This window comes from Thalassophryne amazonica, chromosome 18, assembly GCF_902500255.1.
Source record: "Thalassophryne amazonica chromosome 18, fThaAma1.1, whole genome shotgun sequence".
NCBI lineage: Eukaryota > Metazoa > Chordata > Actinopteri > Batrachoidiformes > Batrachoididae > Thalassophryne > Thalassophryne amazonica.
In genome coordinates, this window is record NC_047120.1 from 13,306,533 (window position 1) to 13,329,356 (window position 22,824).

The following is a 22,824-nucleotide window of genomic DNA, read 5'->3' on the forward strand; positions in this document are numbered from 1 at the left end:
CAAAGTTCTTTTTGCATGTTTCTGTCAAAGTCTAAGTTAATAAATTAAATAACATTGAAAATGTTCAAAACACATTAATATTTAATGGACACAGCATTTACGCTCTTCTTCCAAAATGACACACAGTAGCTTTTAATCCAGTGAAGCAGGCAGTTTTTCTGTCATCCTGACAGTTTTTTTTTCCCAACAATTTTAGTGGGATTGCATTACTTTTTCTTTTTAAACAATTAACACAGAACTGCCTTGTCTGAACAAGAGCTGAACCTGGACTGATTTGTCAAACCTGCTGTTTTAAATGAAAAACTTTGTGAATCAGTTCCACTTTTCTCTTTCACTGATGTTGTGCGCTCCCCCTTCCTGTCTGTCTCTCCTCTCTCTCTCCTGTCTCTCCGTCTCTCTCTCTCCTGTCTGTCTCTCCTCTCTCTCTCTCCTGTCCTGTTTTTTTTTTTTTTTAATTTAGCTCAGAGCGGAGCAGACGCTGTTTTCAGTTGCTGCTCTTCACAGCACACCGCTACGGCCATAGAACATGCTGACTCTCTTATCTCTGCTGTTTGCGAGTTGATATGAAGAAAATGAGAAATGTATTTCTTATTACTTTAATTACTAACTTAAAATGGCAAAACAATGACTCCATAAGCTTGAAATACGATCGAATTGGTACATTTTCAGCAACATCTCAGTTAATTTTTCAGAAATTCTGTGCTGGGTGGCACAGCCAATTTGAACTCGAGACCCGGGCAGAAATTTGCAGTACTGGGCAGGGCAGCATGGCGCCGCCCACGTGACAAGAACCCTGGTTGGGATGATCTTGTCTGAAGTTGATATAATCTGTTATGCAGTCTTTAATGCTTTCGATGTCCTCCCCCTGCACATCACAAAGCACACCCCAGTCAGTCACCTCAAAACATCCATGGAGACCGTCTTCAGCCTCCTGTGACCACCTCCGTACCATCTGGTGATTACAGGTTGCTGCAGAACTGCAGGAATGTAGAGTGGCTCTAATTACACCAGGTTATAGTCCGCTCTGCCAAGCGGGGGGTGGGGGGAGGACTGTGGGGTCAAATGGGTCAAAACCAAAGAATTCCATGTGGCGATTTTTCTCAATACGAGTGCAATTTCCTGACTCAAACCAAAGCAGACAAACCTGTTACACGAGCCGTGATTGGATGGAAATCGAAGCGACTCAGCTCTGATGAAGTGGCTGGAGAGATACTTGTGGTTCAAGACATCCAATGCATCAGCTTCCTGCACGGTGTGCTGTTCACTGCGGAATTTGGAATTTACTTTCTCTGTAGTAATCAAAGGTACGAACACTAAAAATTTGTAGAATGAATAAGGCATTGTTTTACAATGAAAGTAGGATGGAGATGGTAAAAAAAATTTTGTGGTCGACAAAGGCGGTAAAGCCAAACACATTTTGGTGGACTGCGTCAAGCCAGTCCAAGCTTCTTGCATAGGAACATGTACACTCATTTATTGTTACTGTTACAAAGTGCATCACATTTCTGTACATCACAAAACTTGCACCCCAGAGATGACATACCAATGATGCAGGGAAGCCTTTTATGGAATGTTAAGGTAAAGATTTAGTTACTATTTTGTCAGCTATTTCTTTGAATGTATTTGACACTAGGGCCATTCATGATACACAGACGTGGTATGTCAAGATTTGTGTACGTCACGCTCTATAGCATTCCAGTTGTTACAGAACCAATCTGAAACTATGCCATGAGTTAGAGTGCACTGTTGTTTGGTACTCACAATACATCTTGAACAGTTCAAGCAGTAGCTAACAGTTCCAACAAATCTCACTCACTTGCTGTATGTCACGTTTTGGTGTACGTAGGGATGCACGAACTACACTTTTTCACTTCCAGATACCTGAATTTGGATATCTGTCGATGCTGATACTATTCCGATACCAGTGCTCTGTTTGCTTTAATACGATTACGATCATTACTGTTGATTTTATATGAAGATTTTCTTAAAAAGAAAACCTGAAAGTTCAGCTACAATTTTCCAGCAGGTGTATCAAAGATGCAAGCCTAGATTTGATGTTTTGGTGAAAGAACTCACACACACTCACTCACTCTCTCACTCTCTCTAAAATGGAGTTTTATTGACATGGGAGACATATGTTTACATTGTCAAAGCAGGTGTTAAGAGTGAAAATTAAAAATCAAGTCCTCTTTCTCCCTCTCGTTCACTCACTCTCTCTTTCTTGTTTTCTCTTTCGCTCTCTGTTTTCCTGCTGAGCAAACTTGGAACTTTTTGGAAACACAAAGCCTTTCAACTGCAAAAAAAAAAAAAAAAAAAGCAAGCCATAAATTTTTAAATGCATCATCAACAACCTCTCCGGGAACCATCACCATTGTGGTGGGGAGGTTTGTGTGCCGCTATGAACCTGAGAGCTATGTTGTCTGGAGCCTTTGTGCTCCTGGTAGAGTCTCCCATGGCAAATTGGTCTCAAGCAAGAGGCCAGACCAAGAATGGTTGGCAAGACACCATGAGAGAACGAGGCAGAGGAAACGTGACCCGGCCCGGAAAAAGCCCTGAAGCCAGGCCTGGATGGAGGGCACGTCAGCGAGCTTCTGGTGGCTGGGTTTGCCATGGAGCCCGGTCAAGCACAGCCCAAAAAGGCAATGTGGACCTTCCATCTCCACCCTGTTGGCTCCCCACCCACAGGGGGAACCACTGGTGTCGGATGTGCTGTCCCACAGGTGGCAGTGAAAGTCGAGGGCCTTGGTGGACCACCCAGGCGGCAGAGGCTAGCTCTGGGGGTGTGGAATGTCACCTTGTTGTGGGGGAAAGAGCAATTTCTGAGCAATTTCATTTACACAGAATTTTCATTTTCTTCCACATGGATTCTTTAAGCCAAAGAAACAGTTGTGCAAGTGTTTTACAAATAAATGTTAACTAGGGCTGCAGCTATCAATTATTTTCGTAATCGAGTATTCTATCGATTATTCTGGCGATTAATCGAGTAACTGGATAAAAAGTAATTTTGCGTTTTTAAACAACATCAATAGTCCAGGGCTCTCCCTAAGCAATGGCACAATGTCCCTGTGCCAAAGTGTTGGCATTTTGCTGAAATTGCAATGAGATGTGGCTTTCTGTCTCATTTTCTCCAACTTGTAAAATCTAACCATTTTTAAGTTTTTTTTTTTTTTTTTTATATATAAAGGTTGATGGACTGGGTCCCTGCGTGATTTTTTATCCCTCTTTCTCTGCAATTCAGCAGATGCATTTCAGCTGGAGGTTGAACATGCAAACCTCGCAGTTAGTTTTAATATTATTATTTTATTTAAGTTACCGTGTTTGTGAAGTGTTGTGTGTTGCCCAAAAAAGCAAAAATTTAAAAGTCAAACACTCAGTGTGAGTCTGAGGGAAACACAGACGAAAGAGTGGCCGGTGACAGAGCCGTGACTCGCACGGTCTGAGAGCCCCTCACACTGGGCAGAGAGAGACAGCAGCCGGCCACCGGGTCAATAGTCCCTCCCCACGTAGAGCAGACCGTGTGTTTTTTTTAAAATAGACAAACACACTGTTTTGCTTTAAATGCACAGTAAGTCTATTTCGGATTATCAGTGTGGACCATCTTTCTCTTAAAAGGCTTTATGTTACTCTATGTGTCACGCTGAAAAGCTGTAGCTATCGTTGCTAATTTGATTAGCTGTTATGCTCCAGTCTTCTTCTGGGGTTTTTTTCTGCGGACGCTGCAGCACCACACACAGGCCTGGCATATGTACTACAACGTTAAACGAGGCTTCAAGGCACAGAATTTTCCTTGAACATTTTTTGTAATAAAATTATTCGAGTTACTCGACTAATTGTTTCAGCCCTAACTTTGTTCATAGATTTATACTTGCTCACTTTGATTTTTTTCTCCTGAAGTACAGTAAAAAGTAAGTAAGACCCTTCGGCTGTTCCCTAGTTTGCACTCGGGGTCACCACAGCAAATCAGAGGTGAATCTGCATGTTGATTTGGCATAAGTTTTTTTCACCGGATGTCCGTCCTGACCCAACTCCACATTACGATGGAGAAATGTGCCAGCGGCGGGTATCAAACCGGGACCCTTCCGCACTGAAACCACTTGGACACCACCCCTGCAGCCTTTTCCCCCCACTTAAGTCTGTATTTTTTTCCCGGGTCTTCTAAATATCCGAGGCTTCTTCACGCGCCATACGCGCACAGTCTGTCGGGGGCGCATGTTTCTGTGAACACGCTTCCTTTTGTCCCTTTGAAAAATATTTTTACTGAATAAGCCACTTCAGCATTACAAGTACGCATGCACGGTGGTCGGCGGCTATCGGGACAAACAAAGCCATGTGTGCAGTAGAGCCCGACCGATATTATCGGCCGATATAAGCCCTTTTCAAAGTACTCACCATCGGCCGAAATTTTGCCGATAAAACGCCGATAATTTCTCATAAACAGAACAGTTACTGAAATAATGTTTGTGTCGGCAATGTAAGATGTCCTTGAACCGTTTGTCCAGTAGATGAAGCTCTGACTCCATTCAACTGAGAGCTGCTTACACCCCTGCTTAAATGTGTTCATCACCGCCCCCGTAGTTCGCCGTCACACTGCACTGATCGGCTTCACAAAAGTAAGTTTATAAGGATGTTGTCTGTAATAACTTTGCGATTACATTCACCCCACATTTCTCCCATTTCAGTTCAACTCAGTTTGATTACCTCAGTTTATGTAGTAATGCGTCAAATGTGCTTCATTGCATCGGTCACACTTTTTATTAAGCCCACGTTGTGTAGACCTTATTTCTAGCATGAAAAACATTTGTTTACTGCTAAGAGGTTGAAACAGCCGTTACGGCCCATTAAACTACTCATAAGAAAAGTGAATAAATATGTTTTAAGCCTTGACTTAAAAATGTCCATGGACTCCGACTGCCTCACTGAGGGCCATGTACTGGCAAATCCAGAATGAGATTGCCCGCTCAACAAACTTCCCCAACCTTCTGGACATGATGAAGGGACTTGGGCTGTCGTACCTGGCTTTTGCCCTTTGGGTATCCCTAGATTGGCTAATTTTTATCTTAAATTTTCAAAAGCTGCCTCCCCTACCCCTGCCCCCCATCACTTCTCCCTCGACATTACCACTACTCTAAAATTTTATTGTAGCTAGAACCCTGTTGACTCATATGAGTCGTTAATTCGTGGCAAAGCACATTATTAAATAACAAGGTAAAGAAAATCAGGTGTACAAGACACCAGAGGGCTACATAAATTTTCTGGTAACTCATCGTGCTGCATACATCCATGGCCCTCATCTGATGATGATTTCATCAGTACCATTGGTATCTATATTCATGCATGCTCCACAGGAATTTTTAAATAAGATACCCCTAATTGCAATATTTGTTCAAAACTTTTTTCACTGATGCACACTATGTATCTTCTCTTTATTTTTTTAGATGGCACAAAGCAGAAAAAGCAAGGAGTGGGACTACTACACTGAGGACACTTGCGGTAATGTTGTGTGTAATATTTGCACAGCTGAAGTAAGCCAAGGATCAAGTAAGCTAAAATTAAAAAACACCACAAATCTTTGGTGCCACCTTAAAAGTAAACATAAAAATGCTTATGAGAAAGCACAAGAAAAAGCAGCACAACACGTGCCAAGGAGCACTCAGCCTACACTCTCACAAGTGTTGGATAAAACAACAAAGTGGTCCACAAATGATCCACGATCAAAAGAAATGGACAAAGTTATAATGGAGATGATTGCTTCTGATGTCATGCCCTATGCGGTTGTGGAGGGTGAAGGGTTTAAAAGACTACTGGCCAAGGCAGAACCCCGATATACTCCAAAAAGTGAAAAGTATTTCTGTATACAGCTGATGCAGGAAATACACTCAAAAGTTGCGAGAAGGGTAAAGGAACTTCTCTCTGTGGAAAATGCTGGAAATAGCATTGCCTTTACCACAGACTATTGGTCTGGATCAACTGAGTCTCTCATGAGCTTAACTGCCCACTTCATTGACAAACACTGGGAGAGAGTCCAAATTGTGTTGAATGTAAAAGCCATGTTTGGGTCCCACACAGGGCAATGCATCAGCGAGACTTTCTTGACTTTACTAAAAGAATGGGACATTGATGCACAGCGTGTTCATCTGGTGCTGAGGGACAGTGGTGCAAACATGGTCAAAGGATTAAAACTTGCAGAGATGCCTGGCCTGAGTTGTACTGCGCATACCCTTCAAGTGGTTATCAATGATGACCTCGCTTCCCAGAGGATGGTGGGGGACATACTGGCCAAATTGAAGAGAATAGCCACACACTTTAACCACTCTGTTGTAGCACAGCAGCGACTGTCGGTCATTCAGGAGGAGGTTGGTGTTCATAAACATTCAATTCTCCAGGGAGTTCCTACCAGGTGGAATTCAACCCTCCACATGCTTGCCAGGATGTTGGAGCAAAAGAGAGCTGTCACAACCTACTCTTGTGACCATGGCCATTTTCTATGTCCAACTGCTGAACAGTGGGACGTGGCAGCCAACCTGGTTGACACATTGACACCACTAGAAGAAATAACGTGTGAAATGAGTAAAGAAGATTCCTCGGCCTCCTGCATCATACCATGTGTAGCAGTGCTCCGCCGTCTGCTTGAGTCAGAAGAACCTAGCAGCAGAGGAATCAAAACACTTAGGAAGACCATGCAAGAGAGTTTGGAGAAAAGATTCTCTCATCTGCAAGACACAAAAGAGGTGGTGCTGGCGTGTCTCTTGGATCCACGTTACAAGGAGTGGCCCTTCTCACCAGAGACACTGGCCAAAGCTAAAGCCTGGCTCAAGGAAGAGGTCGAAAGTATACCTGCAGAAACGCAAGCAGTCACAATCCCAGCAGAAACTGGTAGTGATGATGATGGCAAGGGAGAACCAAAAAAAAAAAAAAAAGGCTGGAAGAGGGTCAAAATCCCAGTGTACTGGACAGCCTTTATGACACCATGCTTGCTTCAACAAATGAAGAACAAGAACCTGAGGGGATCCTTGAAGAGCTGGAGCGGTACTTGAGGGAGCCAATGATAGAAAGAAAAAAGGGAACCCCCTGGAGTGGTGGAACAGTAACAGTTACCGCTTCACTAGAATGTCAGCCTTGGCCAGGAAGTATCTCTGCTGTCCACCTTCTTCTGTGCCAAGTGAGAGGGTGTTTGGAGTCATTGGCAACATTTATGAGGAGAGACGCAGCTCCCTCAAAGGAGAAAATGCAGAGAAACTGTGCTTCCTATACTACAACCTACCTCTGTTAAAGTAGCAATATTAAGAGTACCTGAAACTAAAGGGAGCTTGTGAAAAAGTTAATGTTATTATGTTAACATAATGTTTACGAGGTCTATTAGAAAAGTATCCGACCTTATTATTTTTTTCAAAAACCATATGGATTTGAATCACGTGTGATTGCGTCAGACAAGCTTGAACCCTCGTGCGCATGCGTGAGTTTTTCCACACCTGTCGGTTGCGTCATTCGCCTGTGAGCAGGCTTTGAGTGAGGAGTGGTCCACCCCCTCTGCGGATTTTCATTGTCAGGAAATGGCCGAATGATTTAGGCTTTTTTCCCAATCAGAATTTTTTTAGAAACTGTGAGAGACTGGCAGCTGGAAACCATTTGAAAAATTTATCTGGCTTTCAGTGAAAATTTTACAGGTTTCACAGAGAATAAGGACTGTTACTACAGCTTTAAGGATGGCTTTAAGGCCGCTCGGCGCGCCGAGCTCCGTGCCGCCATCAAGAGCCACAAACCACCGGATCATTTCTAAACGGATGGCTCTGTGGATCCGAGACCGTCGTGTGGACTTTCTCTGGTTATCACAAGAGCTGGACAGCAGCCATTTTCCGGCAGATTTCACTTTTAACAAGAGATTTTCTCATGGAAAGCCGAGCGGAGGCTTTGCGCGTCATGACCGATTTGCTGATGGAGCGAGACAAAGGAACACCGTTTTGGTCTCACAGGACGGCTTTGAGATGGCGTTCAGACAGCTGTTGGTGGTTTTTCCATCAAGTGATTATCCGAGAAATTGTGGATGTGCCTGGACATGCCAGAACATGTCCCGTGAGGCTTCATCACGGCGTTGCTGTGCGCCATGCGGCACCGCCGCGACGAGCCAAGCCTCCGCTCTTCTTTCCATAACAAAAACTCCTTAACAGTGGAATGCGCCGTTCATTTCCAAACTGGACGCTGTGTTTTATCCGGGACGTCGTCTGACTAGCACAGGAATTGTGAAAAGACGTGGATATCAGCACTTTTTCGGCACATTGAGACAGACGTGCGGAGGAATTCCGCGCATCGCGGCGGTGCTGCATGGCGCAAAGCAACGCCGTGATGAAGCCTCACGGGACATGTTCTGGCACGTCCAGGCACAGCCACAATTTCTCGGATAATCACTCGATGGAAAAACCACCAACAGCTGTCTGAACGGCATCTCAAAGCCGTCCTGTGAGACCAAAAAGGAGGTGTTCCTTTGTCTCGCTCCATCAGCAAATCGGTCATGACGCGCGAAGCCTCCGCTCGGCTTTCCATCAGAAAATCTCTTGTTAAAAGTGAAATCTGCCGGAAAATGGCTGCTGTCCAGCTCTTGTGATAACCAGAGAAAGTGCACACGACGGCCTCGGATCCACAGAGCCATCTGTTTAGAAATGATCCGGTGGTTTGTGGCTCTCGATGGCGGCACGGAGCGCGGCGCGCCGAGCGTCCTTAAAGCCATCCTTAAAGCTGTAGTAACAGTCCTTATTCTCTGTGAAGCCCATAAAATTTTCACCGAAAGCCAGATAAATGTTTCGAATGGTTTCCAGCTGCCAGTTTCTAACAGTTTCTGAAAAAATTCTGATGGAAAAAAAGCCCAAATCATTCCGCCATTTCCTGACAATGAAAATCCGCAGAGGGGGCTGGACCACTCCTCACTCAAAGCCTGCTCACAGGCGAATGACGCAACCGATAGGCGTGGAAAAACTCACGCATGCGCACGAGGGTTCAAGCTTGTCTGACGCAATCACATGTGATTCAAATCCATATGGTTTTTGAAAAAAATAATAAGGTCGGATACTTTTCTAATAGACCTCGTACATAATGAAAAATATCCTGCCAGTCCTATCGTCTGATTTCCACCCAAAGGGACCAAGAATGAAGGGCAAATGTTTCAAGATTTGTTTAATAACTTTTGTAGAGTTGAGGGTTTTTTTTGTAATGTTATTTATCTTTTCCTTAGAGATTAATGCAACTTTGCAGATTTTTTTTTGTACTAGACAGTTCTTTGTTACTGTTCTTGAAAAGTGCACAAACATACTACAGGGTCTTGTGAAAAGAATCTTATTGTACTGTTATATGATAGTTTCCTCACATGTTATATCCGGGTGTTTTCTTGTTAAAATGTTCTACCAGCACTAAAACCAACCTCTGCTTGCACTAAGGTTGTTTGAAAGTTTTTTGTTCTTGAAAGTTTCAGAATAGAAAAATAAAGGAGTCTTGTGAAAATAATGTTTCCTTAGTGTTAGTGTTTCTTTCCTCTCACAATTACTTGTCTGCAACTGAAAAAGTTTTGCTACCTGTAATATAACCTATATCTAAGTTGCAGCAACAAGAGGTACAAGATCAGATGTATTTCACAACTCTTTTTAAGGATATGTATTTGCTAATTTCACAAAGGTTTAATTCTTGATTGCATTTTTTGAACTTGAAAATTCTTCTCTGTTATAAAGTTAATCAATATGAGGACAAAGCTTCAGCTTTTAGCTCATACCTTTTTTGTTAAGGGTCCAAAAAAGAACATTTTATTCATTAAAAAAAATCGGCATTTTTTTCATCCAAATTTCATTATCGGCATCCGCCTCAAAAAAATCCATATGGTCGGGCTCTAGTGCGCAGCTGTCAGTTACGGAAGCGTATTGCATTCACCGTATTAAAAAAAAACTGACCGCTGATTTCATAATTACGACATCAGGATCTAGTAATTACGAGATCAAGCTATTTATTGTGTGCGTGTGTGTAATCACTTCCGTACAATGTGCTTCCATACTTCCAGTCCATCGGTAAAGACAAGCGTGAGAATTCCAGATCGCACACCACGGCGCACTCAAAGTGTGGATTTCCCCCTAAACTGTTCCTGGATGAATGAATCTCAGCCAGCGAGGCGGGGCACGGGGCCCACAGACTGGCATGTGCCCAGCTCTGTCCCTCAGTGGTTGGTGGGGCTGTGTGAGTGAAAGCTGAAAGACGCCCCGTGCTCCTCCCTGGACATTCATCCGGGAGCACTTCAGGGGAAAATCTACACTTTGTGTTTGATTACAGTGTGTTATCAACGGCTGAGCTCAGCCCGCGTCTTTACTGAGGGACTGGAAGTACGGAAGAATATACATAAAACAATTTAGACACGAGATCCTGATGTCGTAATTATGAGATCGGCGGTCAATTTTGTTTAATCCAGTGAATGCAATACGCTTCCGTAACAACACAGTTCAATGTACTGGGAAACATTTATTATGCTTACTTTTGATGAGAAATGCCATTTACCGCACGCAGTAGTGAGCGATATTACGTTAAATACGCGTCCGCCGTCAAGAACGTACATTTGTTTGTCCCGATGCCTTCCCATCAGCCCCCGCGCGCCCGAAATGCTGAAGTGGCTTATAAATGACCGTTTTCTTTAAAGCGCGTTTTGCTGCTGACTTTACAGCCATGAGCCACTACAGTGAACACATTAGAAACAGTTTATAAGTTTAGAAAACAGAAATAAAGTTAACTTTGATCTGTTTAGCTGCTATAGTAACCAGCTCCAAACTAGCTCCGCTGCTAACTTCCTGCTAAACTAGTCTGTTAATGAGTCCAAAGCATCCATTAGCGCCATTTGGCTTATGTGCAAATAAAGTGTGTTACCTGTTGAAATGCTCCGGTCCACGGACTCGGACAAATGAGGAGAATAAAAGATGAATTTGAAATGTTGGAGAAGAACAGAGAAGGTCAGCGAGCAGACTGTCACCTCCGTCCAAGCAGCACAGTGATTGGCTCAGACACATCAGCCAATCAGATAGTCGCTTCTTGGAGGAGTCAAACACGGTCAACATTTTTCTGTTGGAAAGAAGAAAATACCCCAAAGTGTTTTTTATTTTTCACTGTCTATTTGTAGACGTTGATTAAATGTGGGTCTTTAGACCATGTTTAACCCTGATGTTGTTTTTAGAACCATGGATGACAGGCATGATAAAAAGAGCATTTTCATGTACCGACAGAGTCATTTCTTCTTTTGGATAAGATCTTTGTTCGTCCCCATCTTGAATATTGTGTTCAAGTTTGGACACCATACCTTGAGAAAGATACAAATATTTTAGAAAAAGTGCAGAGAAGGGCCACAAAGTTGGTTCCAGAATTGCAGCACGTCTTATGAAGAGAGACTTTTAGAATTAGGTTTAACTGTAGAGACATACTAGATGTACCTAATCGAGATTTATAAAAGTATGCATGGTTTTGAAAATGGAAATTTCGCAGATTTCTGAGAGGCCATGAATTAAGCTTTGAAGTACAAAAGTCCAGGGTGAACTGAAGATGCAGTATTTATTGTTATGATGTGTCTTTATATACATTTTTGTATACATCTTTTTTACACAATAAAATAAATTACGAATTGAATTATGAGAGTTTTCATTGTTTATGATGTCATAGAAAGAACTAGCTGAGTTACCTGTTTGAGTAACCCAGAATGAATGTTTACGAGTTCATTGGTACGTTTATTTCATGAGGTGAACGGTGGAATGTACCATTCAATAGGCAAAACTGAGTTGTATGGTACATTCCAGCTTTCACCTAATTAAATACTCATTCCATTATAAGAATGAAAAACATTCATTATTTGTCTCATATAACGGTTAAAATAGATCCTTGTCATTTTATATTTTATTAACTTATAAACAACAGAAAAGGTATTTACAGTACATTTTCATGTTCCACTGGTGCTTAAAAGTCCAACACAAACTTTAAACTGGAGTTCAGAATTGTAACAGTGTCGTCTGTGATGCCGTGCACTGACTTCGTGTACCCCCCGCAAAGACTTGTAGTTCCACAGTCCAGCAAAAAATCACATCATAAATTTGTCCAGCTTTTCATCCTAACAGCTCTTCATGGCTCCAGAAGGCTTACAGCGGAGTGGATTTGTTTTTTTGTTTTTTTTTTACTGTTAGAAGAATTAGCACCGCCAGTTAGCTCCTTCAAATCATCGTCTGTCAACAAAAAACAAACTGCGATTTTTAGCTAAATGCTGCCCCTGGTAGCGTGAGTACAAGCAGTGGTCGGGACGTGCAACAGCAAATTTCATATAGCACCAAAATTAAACACTAAAAAAGAATTATTGCACAGTCAATGAAACAATGGCAAAAGGTATGAATAATCCATGTCACATGACATACAACCCACCAATCAAATGAAAAGGATCCACTCAGCCATTTATATATATATATATATATATATATATATATATATATATATATAATGATCTCACAATGGAGAAATTCATGTTATGTCAGCTCTTAATAAACACACAAGATGAGTGTGCGTAGAAGAAAATGTGCAAAGATAAAGCAATAATAATACCTGTAACAATACAATAAAATAAGAAAATGAAGTAGAAATTTTATATGTGTAGTGCACGCGGCAGATTTTCATTTCAAGGAAAAAGACGGAACGACTGGAGCAGCGCCGCATCAAATTTTGCCAGAAACTGGGCGACAGCCAGGTGGAAACCATTCGGAAGATCCAGACGGCTTTCGGTGACGATGCTTTGGGCATCACACAGATTAAGGAGAGGTACAACCGGTTTAAAGACGTCCACACAACGGTGGAGAGCGAGCCACGCTCCGGTTGGCCATCAACATGCTGAAATGACTGGATCATTCCAAAGTGAACGCTGTGGTGATGCGGGACCGTCGTGTGACTATCCGGGAAATTGCGGAAGAGGTGGACATCAGCACTTTTTCGGTACATTCCACTGTGACAGAAGATTTGGCCATGAAAAGTGTGGCGGTGAAATTCATGCTGCTGCTAACGGCGGAGCAAAAGTGCCTCCGTGTTGAAGTCTCACAGGACATGCTGTGACATGCCCACCTCTTCCACAATTTCTCGGATAGTCACACGACTGAAAAGTCACCAAAAGCCGCCTGAATCATCCGAATGGTTTCCACCTGGCTGTCGCCCAGTTTCTGGCAAAATTTGATGCGGCGCTGCTCCAGTCGTTCCGTCTTTTTCCTTGAAATGAAAATCCGCCGACAGCACAACACATGTCCTCACACAAAGGCTACTTACCAGAAAATGATGCAATCGACAGGCGTGAAAAAGTTCAAGGTTCAAGGTTTGCTCATGCAAGCACACGTGATTCAAATCCATCAGGTTTTTGCAAAAAATGAAAAGGTCCGATACTTTTCTAACAGACCTTGTATATATATATATATATATATATATATATGATTGGAAATAAAAATAGGAGCATCTTATTTACAGTATGTGAAGTAAAGTTTAGATGTGATAAGGTGACACTAGTGCTGGAATTTATAAACAAGTTGTTACTGCACATGATTTGTAGACAGATTAATATTGCACATACTGTGGACATATTATTGCATATGGTTATTTCACATTGTTATTGTACAGTCTGACAGCAGCAGGGATGAATGACCTGCGGATTCGTTCCTTCTTGCACTGAGGGTGCCTCAGTCTGTCACTGAAGGAGCTACTCAGCTTCACTACAGTCCAGTGCAGAGGGTGAGAGGAGTTGTCCATGATGGATGTGAACTTGGCTAACACCCTCCTCTCAGCCACCTCCTCCAAGGTGACAGGGCTGAGCGGAGGCGAGGCACAGACGGAGGCTGGACACAAATGCAGGCTCTCAAACAGGATGTATGAGTAAAAGGATGGTCTTTATTACAGGCAGGAGTTCAGTAACAGGTAGACACTCCGCGGAGCAGAAATACCAGAAAAGGATGAGACAGAGGACGTGGTTAAAGACTAGACACTGGGTTTTCAGAGCTGAGGCAGAAACAGGGTCTGGTAAACAGAGCACAATCAAAACACGGCTAGAGCAAAAACAGAACAAGACAAAGCGCTGGTAAGTGATGAACATCATCAACAAACGAGCAGTGAGGGAGTGAACAGACGCAGTTTAAATAACGAAGGCGGTGACAGGAAAACAACGTGCATGTGAGAACGAAGGATCTGGAAAGGAGGGTGTGGCTGGCAGATGAGGAACAGGTGCAAGAGAGTGAGGGAGGAAAACGCAATGCAGACAAACCAAAATATGTTGTGCTGCTGCTTCACTCCCCCTCCCTTCCTGTCTTTTTTTCTGGCTGACTCATGGAGCTGACTGGACTCACCTGACTGCAATCAACCAACCACACCTGTATTTATACCTCTACTCTTCATTCACTCAGATGCCAGAAACTCAGTTGCCTTTGGGGTATTCTGGCCTCAGCTCAGTTTCTTAAGCTTCTGCTGTTCTCTGGTTTTTGCCTTCTGACCCTGTTTTCCTGTGCTTTCAGATTTTGGACTCAATCAGCCTGGTCAGCCACCTGGTCCTGCTCTGGCTCAGCTCCATTTACCTCAGTTGGAAGTGTACCCTCACTGCAGTACCCTGGCTCGTCTCTACCTCCTCCAGTGCTTGGTTCATCTGTGCATTCAATTCGGTTCTATATTCACTTACTAATAAATTGTTATATTTTTGCTACTCCCGGTCTCTTTTCCTCCATATGAGTTCTAACCTCTGCCTTGGGTGTTTTCACCATAACAAGAGTTTCCGGCCACAACATGGACTCGGCAGGAGAAGCCCAGATCTGCAAGGCTCTTGGCTCGCAGGGAGCACTCCTTAGCCAACAACAACAGCTAGCTGCTCTCTCTGACCAACCACAGGCTTTAGCCTCTCAGGTTTCTAAACTCTGCACTCAGCTCACTGCATTTAATGATAGATTGTCAACTATTCCCACATCCTCTTTAGTTACAGCAGCTCTGTTAGCTTCACCATTAGCCTCTGTACCCCCAGCAGCTTTAGCTTCTCCATCTCTAGAACCATTTATCTACCACCCTGAACCGTATGCTGGAGCAGTAGACAAATGTGCCTCCTTTTTCCTCCAATGTTCTTTAGTATTTTCCCAGCGCCCGTCAATGTATTCATCTGATGCCGATAAAATAGCTTACCTTGTAAATCTGCTTAGGGGCGAAGCCCTGGATTTGGCCGCAGCCTTATGGGAGCACCAGTCTCCGGTTCTTGCGTCTTATCAAACATTTAAACAGGAATTCCGGACGGTGTTCGATCACCCGATGCGGGAGCAAGCGAACTCCCAGCGCTTATCCATCAGGCAGGATGCCCGTAGCGTGGCGGCTTATTCCATCGAATTCCGTATTCTTGCTGTGGAGTCTGGCTGGAATGCAGCTGCGCTTCGGAACGCGTTTGTAAATGGCCTGTCTGAGACGCTTAAGGATGAACTGGCGGTCCGTGATCCACCTACTTCCCTGGATCAACTCATTTCTCTGGCAATTAAGATAGACAATAGGCTGAGGGAAAGACGGTGAGAGAAAACCTGAAGAGTCGAGCGCGCGTCTTCACCTCGTTTCTTTCCGGGCGCGGACCCCATTCCTTCTTCTTCACGCCCCACTGGGAGCACACTCCCCGTGCCTGCAGCGCCCCCTGCAGAGGAGCCAATGCAGCTCGGCAGGGCTCGATTAACTCCAGAGGAGCGTGCTCGGCGGCTGATGACTGGGGAGTGTTTATACTGCGTTACTTGGGGGCACATAATTCGTGAATGTCGGGTTTGGCCAAAAGACAACGCTCGCCAATAGAACACAGGCTATTAGTGAGCCATACTCAATTCATGGGTGAACGTTCCTCACACACTCAAGTCCCGGCCACTCTCTTTTCTGATAATATGTCTCTTCAACTCCAGGCTCTTGTTGATTCCGACGCAGATGCTAATTTTTTAGATCCTAGTATTATAGCCCAGGCTCACATTCCGGTGGTAGAACTTCACACTCCCATCCAGGTTTCGGTGCTAGACGGCACTTCTCTTCCTTCGATCACTCACCAAACAGTACCTGTCACGCTCTTAATTTCTGGGAATCACCGGGAGACTCTTCAGTTTTTTTGTTTCTCGTTCCTCTCCTTCAGTGGTGTTGGGCATCAATCAATCAATCAATCAATTTTTTTTATATAGCGCCAAATCACAACAAACAGTTGCCCCAAGGCGCTTTATATTGTAAGGCAAGGCCATACAATAATTACGTAAAACCCCAACGGTCAAAACGACCCCCTGTGAGCAAGCACTTGGCTACAGTGGGAAGGAAAAACTCCCTTTTAACAGGAAGAAACCTCCAGCAGAACCAGGCTCAGGGAGGGGCAGTCTTCTGCTGGGACTGGTTGGGGCTGAGGGAGAGAACCAGGAAAAAGACATGCTGTGGAGGGGAGCAGAGATCGATCACTAATGATTAAATGCAGAGTGGTGCATACAGAGCAAAAAGAGAAAGAAACAGTGCATCATGGGAACCCCCCAGCAGTCTACGTCTATAGCAGCATAACTAAGGGATGGTTTAGGGTCACCTGATCCAGCCCTAACTATAAGCTTTAGCAAAAAGGAAAGTTTTAAGCCTAATCTCAAAAGTAGAGAGGGTGTCTGTCTCCCTGATCTGAATTGGGAGCTGGTTCCACAGGAGAGGAGCCTGAAAGCTGAAGGCTCTGCCTCCCATTCTACTCTTACAAACCCTAGGAACTACAAGTAAGCCTGCAGTCTGAGAGCGAAGCGCTCTATTGGGGTGATATGGTACTACGAGGTCCCTAAGATAAGATGGGACCTGATTATTCAAACCTTATAGGTAAGAAGAAGAATTTTAAATTCTATTCTAGAATTAACAGGAAGCCAATGAAGAGAGGCCAATATGGGTGAGATATGCTCTCTCCTTCTAGTCCCCATCAGTACTCTAGCTGCAGCATTTTGAATTAACTGAAGGCTTTTTAGGGAACTTTTAGGACAACCTGATAATAATGAATTACAATAGTCCAGCCTAGAGGAAATAAATGCATGAATTAGTTTTTCAGCATCACTCTGAGACAAGACCTTTCTGATTTTAGAGATATTGCGTAAATGCAAAAAAGCAGTCCTACATATTTGTTTAATATGCGCTTTGAATGACATATCCTGATCAAAAATGACTCCAAGATTTCTCACAGTATTACTAGAGGTCAGGGTAATGCCATCCAGAGTAAGGATCTGGTTAGACACCATGTTTCTAAGATTTGTGGGGCCAAGTACAATAACTTCAGATTTATCTGAGTTTAAAAGCAGGAAATTAGAGGTCATCCATGTCTTTATGTCTGTAAGACAATCCTGCAGTTTAGCTAATTGGTGTGTGTCCTCTGGCTTCATGGATAGATAAAGCTGGGTATCATCTGCGTAACAATGAAAATTTAAGCAATACCGTCTAATAATACTGCCTAAGGGAAGCATGTATAAAGTGAATAAAATTGGTCCTAGCACAGAACCTTGTGGAACTCCATAATTAACTTTAGTCTGTGAAGAAGATTCCCCATTTACATCAACAAATTGTAATCTATTAGACAAATATGATTCAAACCACCGCAGCGCAGTGCCTTTAATACCTATGGCATGCTCTAATCTCTGTAATAAAATTTTATGGTCAACAGTATCAAAAGCAGCACTGAGGTCTAACAGAACAAGCACAGAGATGAGTCCACTGTCCGAGGCCATAAGAAGATCATTTGTAACCTTCACTAATGCTGTTTCTGTACTATGATGAATTCTAAAACCTGACTGAAACTCTTCAAATAGACCATTCCTCTGCAGATCATCAGTTAGCTGTTTTACAACTACCCTTTCAAGAATTTTTGAGAGAAAAGGAAGGTTGGAGATTGGCCTATAATTAGCTAAGATAGCTGGGTCAAGTGATGGCTTTTTAAGTAATGGTTTTATTACTGCCACCTTAAAAGCCTGTGGTACATAGCCAACTAACAAAGATAGATTGATCATATTTAAGATCGAAGCATTAAATAATGGTAGGGCTTCCTTGAGCAGCCTGGTAGGAATGGGGTCTAATAAACATGTTGATGGTTTGGATGAAGTAACTAATGAAAATAACTCAGACAGAACAATCGGAGAGAAAGAGTCTAACCAAATACCGGCATCACTGAAAGCAGCCAAAGATAACGATACGTCTTTGGGATGGTTATGAGTAATTTTTTCTCTAATAGTTAAAATTTTGTTAGCAAAGAAAGTCATGAAGTCATTACTAGTTAAAGTTAATGGAATATTCAGCTCAATAGAGCTCTGACTCTTTGTCAGCCTGGCTACAGTGCTGAAAAGAAACCTGGGGTTCTTATTTTCTTCAATTAGTGATGAGTAGCAAGATGTCCTAGCTTTACGGAGGGCTTTTTTATAGAGCAACAGACTCTTTTTCCAGGCTAAGTGAAGATCTTCTAAATTAGTGAGACGCCATTTCCTCTCCAACTTACGGGTTATCTGCTTTAAGCTACGAGTTTGTGAGTTATACCACGGAGTCAGACACTTCTGATTTAAAGCTCTCTTTTTCAGAGGAGCTACAGCATCCAAAGTTGTCTTCAATGAGGATGTAAAACTATTGACGAGATACTCTATCTCCCTTACAGAGTTTAGGTAGCTACTCTGCACTGTATTGGTATATGGCATTAGAGAACATAAAGAAGGAATCATATCCTTAAACCTAGTTACAGCGTTTTCTGAAAGACTTCTAGTGTAATGAAACTTATTCCCCACTGCTGGGTAGTCCATCAGAGTAAATGTAAATGTTATTAAGAAATGATCAGACAGAAGGGAGTTTTCAGGGAATACTGTTAAGTCTTCTATTTCCATACCATAAGTCAGAACAAGATCTAAGATATGATTAAAGTGGTGGGTGGACTCATTTACTTTTTGAGCAAAGCCAATAGAGTCTAATAATAGATTAAATGCAGTGTTGAGGCTGTCATTCTCAGCATCTGTGTGGATGTTAAAATCGCCCACTATAATTATCTTATCTGAGCTAAGCACTAAGTCAGACAAAAGGTCTGAAAATTCACAGAGAAACTCACAGTAACGACCAGGTGGACGATAGATAATAACAAATAAAACTGGTTTTTGGGACTTCCAATTTGGATGGACAAGACTAAGAGACAAGCTTTCAAATGAATTAAAGCTCTGTCTGGGTTTTTGATTAATTAATAAGCTGGAATGGAAGATTGCTGCTAATCCTCCGCCCCGGCCCGTGCTACGAGCATTCTGACAGTTAGTGTGACTCTGGGGTGTTGACTCATTTAAACTAACATATTCATCCTGCTGTAACCAGGTTTCTGTTAGGCAGAATAAATCAATATGTTGATCAATTATTATATCATTTACCAACAGGGACTTAGAAGAGAGAGACCTAATGTTTAATAGACCACATTTAACTGTTTTAGTCTGTGGTGCAGTTGAAGGTGCTATATTATTTTTTCTTTTTGAATTTTTATGCTTAAATAGATTTTTGCTGGTTATTGGTGGTCTGGGAGCAGGCACCGTCTCTACGGGGATGGGGTAATGAGGGGATGGCAGGGGGAGAGAAGCTGCAGAGAGGTGTGTAAGACTACAACTCTGCTTCCTGGACCCAACCCTGGATAGTCAAGGACATCCTTGGCTTAATCTTCACAATCCCACGATAGACTGGCCGACCGGAACGATCTCCCGGTGGGGTGAGGCTTGCTACCTCCGTTGTCTTCGTTCCTCCAGTCCCCTCGCCAAGGGGTCTAAGGACACCACTTCCGTTAACGATAGATCTCTCCAACGTTCCGGAGCAATATCACGATCTCAAAGACGTATTTAGCAAACATCGCGCACTTTCCGTACCACCTCATCGACCGTACGACTGCTCCATCGATTTGCTTCCGGGCGCTTCTTTTCCCTTCAGCCAGCTATATAATCTGTTGTGCCCAGAGAGGGAATCAATGGAGCAGTATATTCAAGACTCCTTGGCAGCCGGCCTCATTCGTCCTTCCTCATCGCCCTTAGGGGCAGGTTTTTTTTTTTTTTTTGTGGGGAAGAAGGATGGGTCTTTACGCCCCTGCATTGATTACCACGGATTGAATGCCATTACTGTCCATAACAGGTATCCTCTTCCACTGCTTGATTCGGCATTTGATTCGCTGCAGGGGGCGTCCGTTTTCACCAAAGTAGACCTTAGAAACGCTTACCACCTCATCTGCATTAAGGAGGGGGACGAGTGGAAGACTGCGTTCAATACCCCCCTGGGCCATTTTGAATATCTTGTGATGCTGTTTGGTCTCACTAATGCTCCCACCGTCTTTCAAAATCTCATTAATGATGTACTACGTGATTTTCTCAGTCGGTTTGTATTTGTGTACCTAGATGATATCCTAATATTTCCCAGAAACTTCCAAGAACACACCCAACATGTCTGTTTGGTCCTTAATAGACTTCTTGAGAACCGTTTGTTTGTTAAGGCGGAGAAGTGCACTTTCCACCAGCCCGCCGTCTCCTTCTTAGGTTTTGTTTTCGAGCATAATCAAATCAAGCCTGACTCACCTAAGATTACCGCAGTTTCTGAATGGCCCACTCCCTCCAATGTTAAACAACTTCAGCAATTCCTTGGATTTGCCAACTTCTACCGTAGGTTTATTCGTAATTTCAGTCAGATAGCTGCCCCTCTCCATCAGCTCACATCCTCTAAAACTCATTTTCTCTGGTCCCCTGAAGCCAATCAGGCCTTTAACACTCTCAAACATCGTTTTACCACCGCCCCGTCCTGGTCCAGCCCGATCTGAATCGTCAGTTCATTGTGGAGGTCAATGCCTCCGACATTGGGATCGGGGCCGTCCTCTCCCAGTGGGCTGAGGGCGATGGGCAGCTCCACCCTTGTGCCTTCTTTTCTCTGTGTCTGTCTCCCGATGAGTGCAATTATGACGTGGGTAACCGGGAACTCCTGGCAGTGAAGGAAGCACTGGAGGAGTGGAAACACTGGTTAGAAGGTACGTGCATTCCCTTCATTGTATGGACAGATCACAAGAACCTAGCTTACATTCAAACTGCCAAAAGGTTAAATTCCAGGCAGGCCAGGTGGTCTTTGTTTTTTGGAAAATTTAATTTTTCTCTCACCTACAGACCCAGCCCTAAGAACACCAAACCTGATGCGCTCTCTCGGCAATACACCCCCTCAACAGCAAAACCACCTCTGACCACATTCTCCCTGACCAGGTGGTAGTTGGGGCTCTGACATGGGACATTGAAAGGGTTGTCAGGGAGGCACAGGTTCACCATCCGGATGCTGGGGGAGGTCCCCCTGGATGTCTTTTTGTTCCACCATCTGCACATTCAGCTGTTCTCCAGTTCATTCACACTGCCAAATTTGCTTGCCACCCTGGCATCCAGCGTACTCTCCATCTCCTTCAGCAGTACTACTGGTGGCCCTCCATCCAGGCGGATGTGCGAGCGTATGTGAATGCCTGTCCCACCTGTGCCAAGAGCAAGGCTCTCCATTTGCCCATCTCAGGTCTCCTTTGTCCGCTCCCAGTCCCTGGACGTCCTTGGTCGCACATCTGCCTGGACTTTGTAACCGGCCTGCCCGCCTCCCACGGACACACTGCCATCCTCACCATCCTCGACCGGTTTTCAAAGTCTGCTCATTTTGTGGCCCTGCCTAAGTTTCCCTCTGCCCAGGAGGCCGCTGACCTCCTGGTCCACCATGTATTCCGGCTGCATAGCATCCCACAAGATATCGTATCGGACCGAGGTCCCCAGTTCACATCACAGGTGTGGAAGACCTTTTGTTCAATGTTAGGGGCCACGGTCAGCCTCTCATCCGGGTTCCATCCCCAGACCAATGGCCAAGCAGAACGGGCCAACCAGGAGCTCGAGGCCGCCCTCCGGTGCGTTACTTCCTCCCATCCATCCTCCTGGAGCACCCACCTACCCTGGATTGAGTATGCTCATACCTCCCAAGTGAGCTCCACCACTGGACTGTCTCCTTTTGAGTGTTCTCTGGGCTACCAGCCCCCATTGTTTCCTGACCAGGAGTTGGATCTCGCTGTGCCATCTGTTCAGGCCCACCTCCAGGGCTGCCGGTGTGGAGGACTGCCCGTTCTGCTCTGCTCTGGATGAGAGACAGGACTATACGCCATGCGGATCATCATCGAACCCCGGCACCCCACTACCAACCTGGACAAGAGGTCTGGCTCTCAGTGAAGGACGTGTCTCTCAGGGGTGAAACCCGGAAGTTGGCGCCCCGGTTCCTGGGTCCTTTCACAGTGGAAAAGATTGTAAATCCTGTGTCTGTCAGACAAGTTGCCACGGTCCCTCCGGATCCATCCTGTGTTTCATGTGTCTCGGCTCAAGCCCGTGCGGGTCTGTGCCTTGTGTCCTCCGGCCGATCCCCTTCCTTCTGCCCGGGTGGTGGGTGGTCTTCCGGCCTGGACCATCCATCGGATCCTGGATGTGCATCGCCGGGGTCGGGGTTTCCAGTATTTTTATGTTTGGCTGCTTGATTATTTTCTTTCTTGTCTGTTTCTGATTATTCATGTTTATGTATTATTCTGTGTTCCTGGTCTTGGTTCTTATGTATTGCATTTTTGTTTCTGTGTAGTCTGTTAGTTGTCCAGGTGGTTTCCATAATAGACAAGCTTGAATCTTCGACTTCGATCTTCGACAAGCAACCCAGTGCAGTCGAAGATTCAAGCTTCTCTACTATTGCATTTTTGGTTTAGTCATTCATTGCTTTTCTTTGTCACTAGTTTCATTCTTATCTTTTATTTTATTAGTCGTGTATGTA

At 44.0% G+C, this 22,824-nt stretch overlaps 1 protein-coding gene across 1 annotated transcript; it reads left to right on the forward strand.

Moving 5' to 3' along the window:
- The first annotated feature begins 2,609 nt into the window (after positions 1–2,609).
- LOC117531566 (zinc finger BED domain-containing protein 4-like) lies at positions 2,610–21,235 on the forward strand. Its single transcript, XM_034194688.1, is given in 9 exon segments — positions 2,610–2,780; positions 5,436–6,828; positions 6,894–7,055; positions 7,058–7,271; positions 10,037–10,209; positions 14,532–14,653; positions 15,280–15,477; positions 20,815–21,028; positions 21,162–21,235. Coding segments are annotated over 9 exon segments (2,721 nt in total).
- Positions 21,236–22,824: the final 1,589 nt, after the last annotated feature.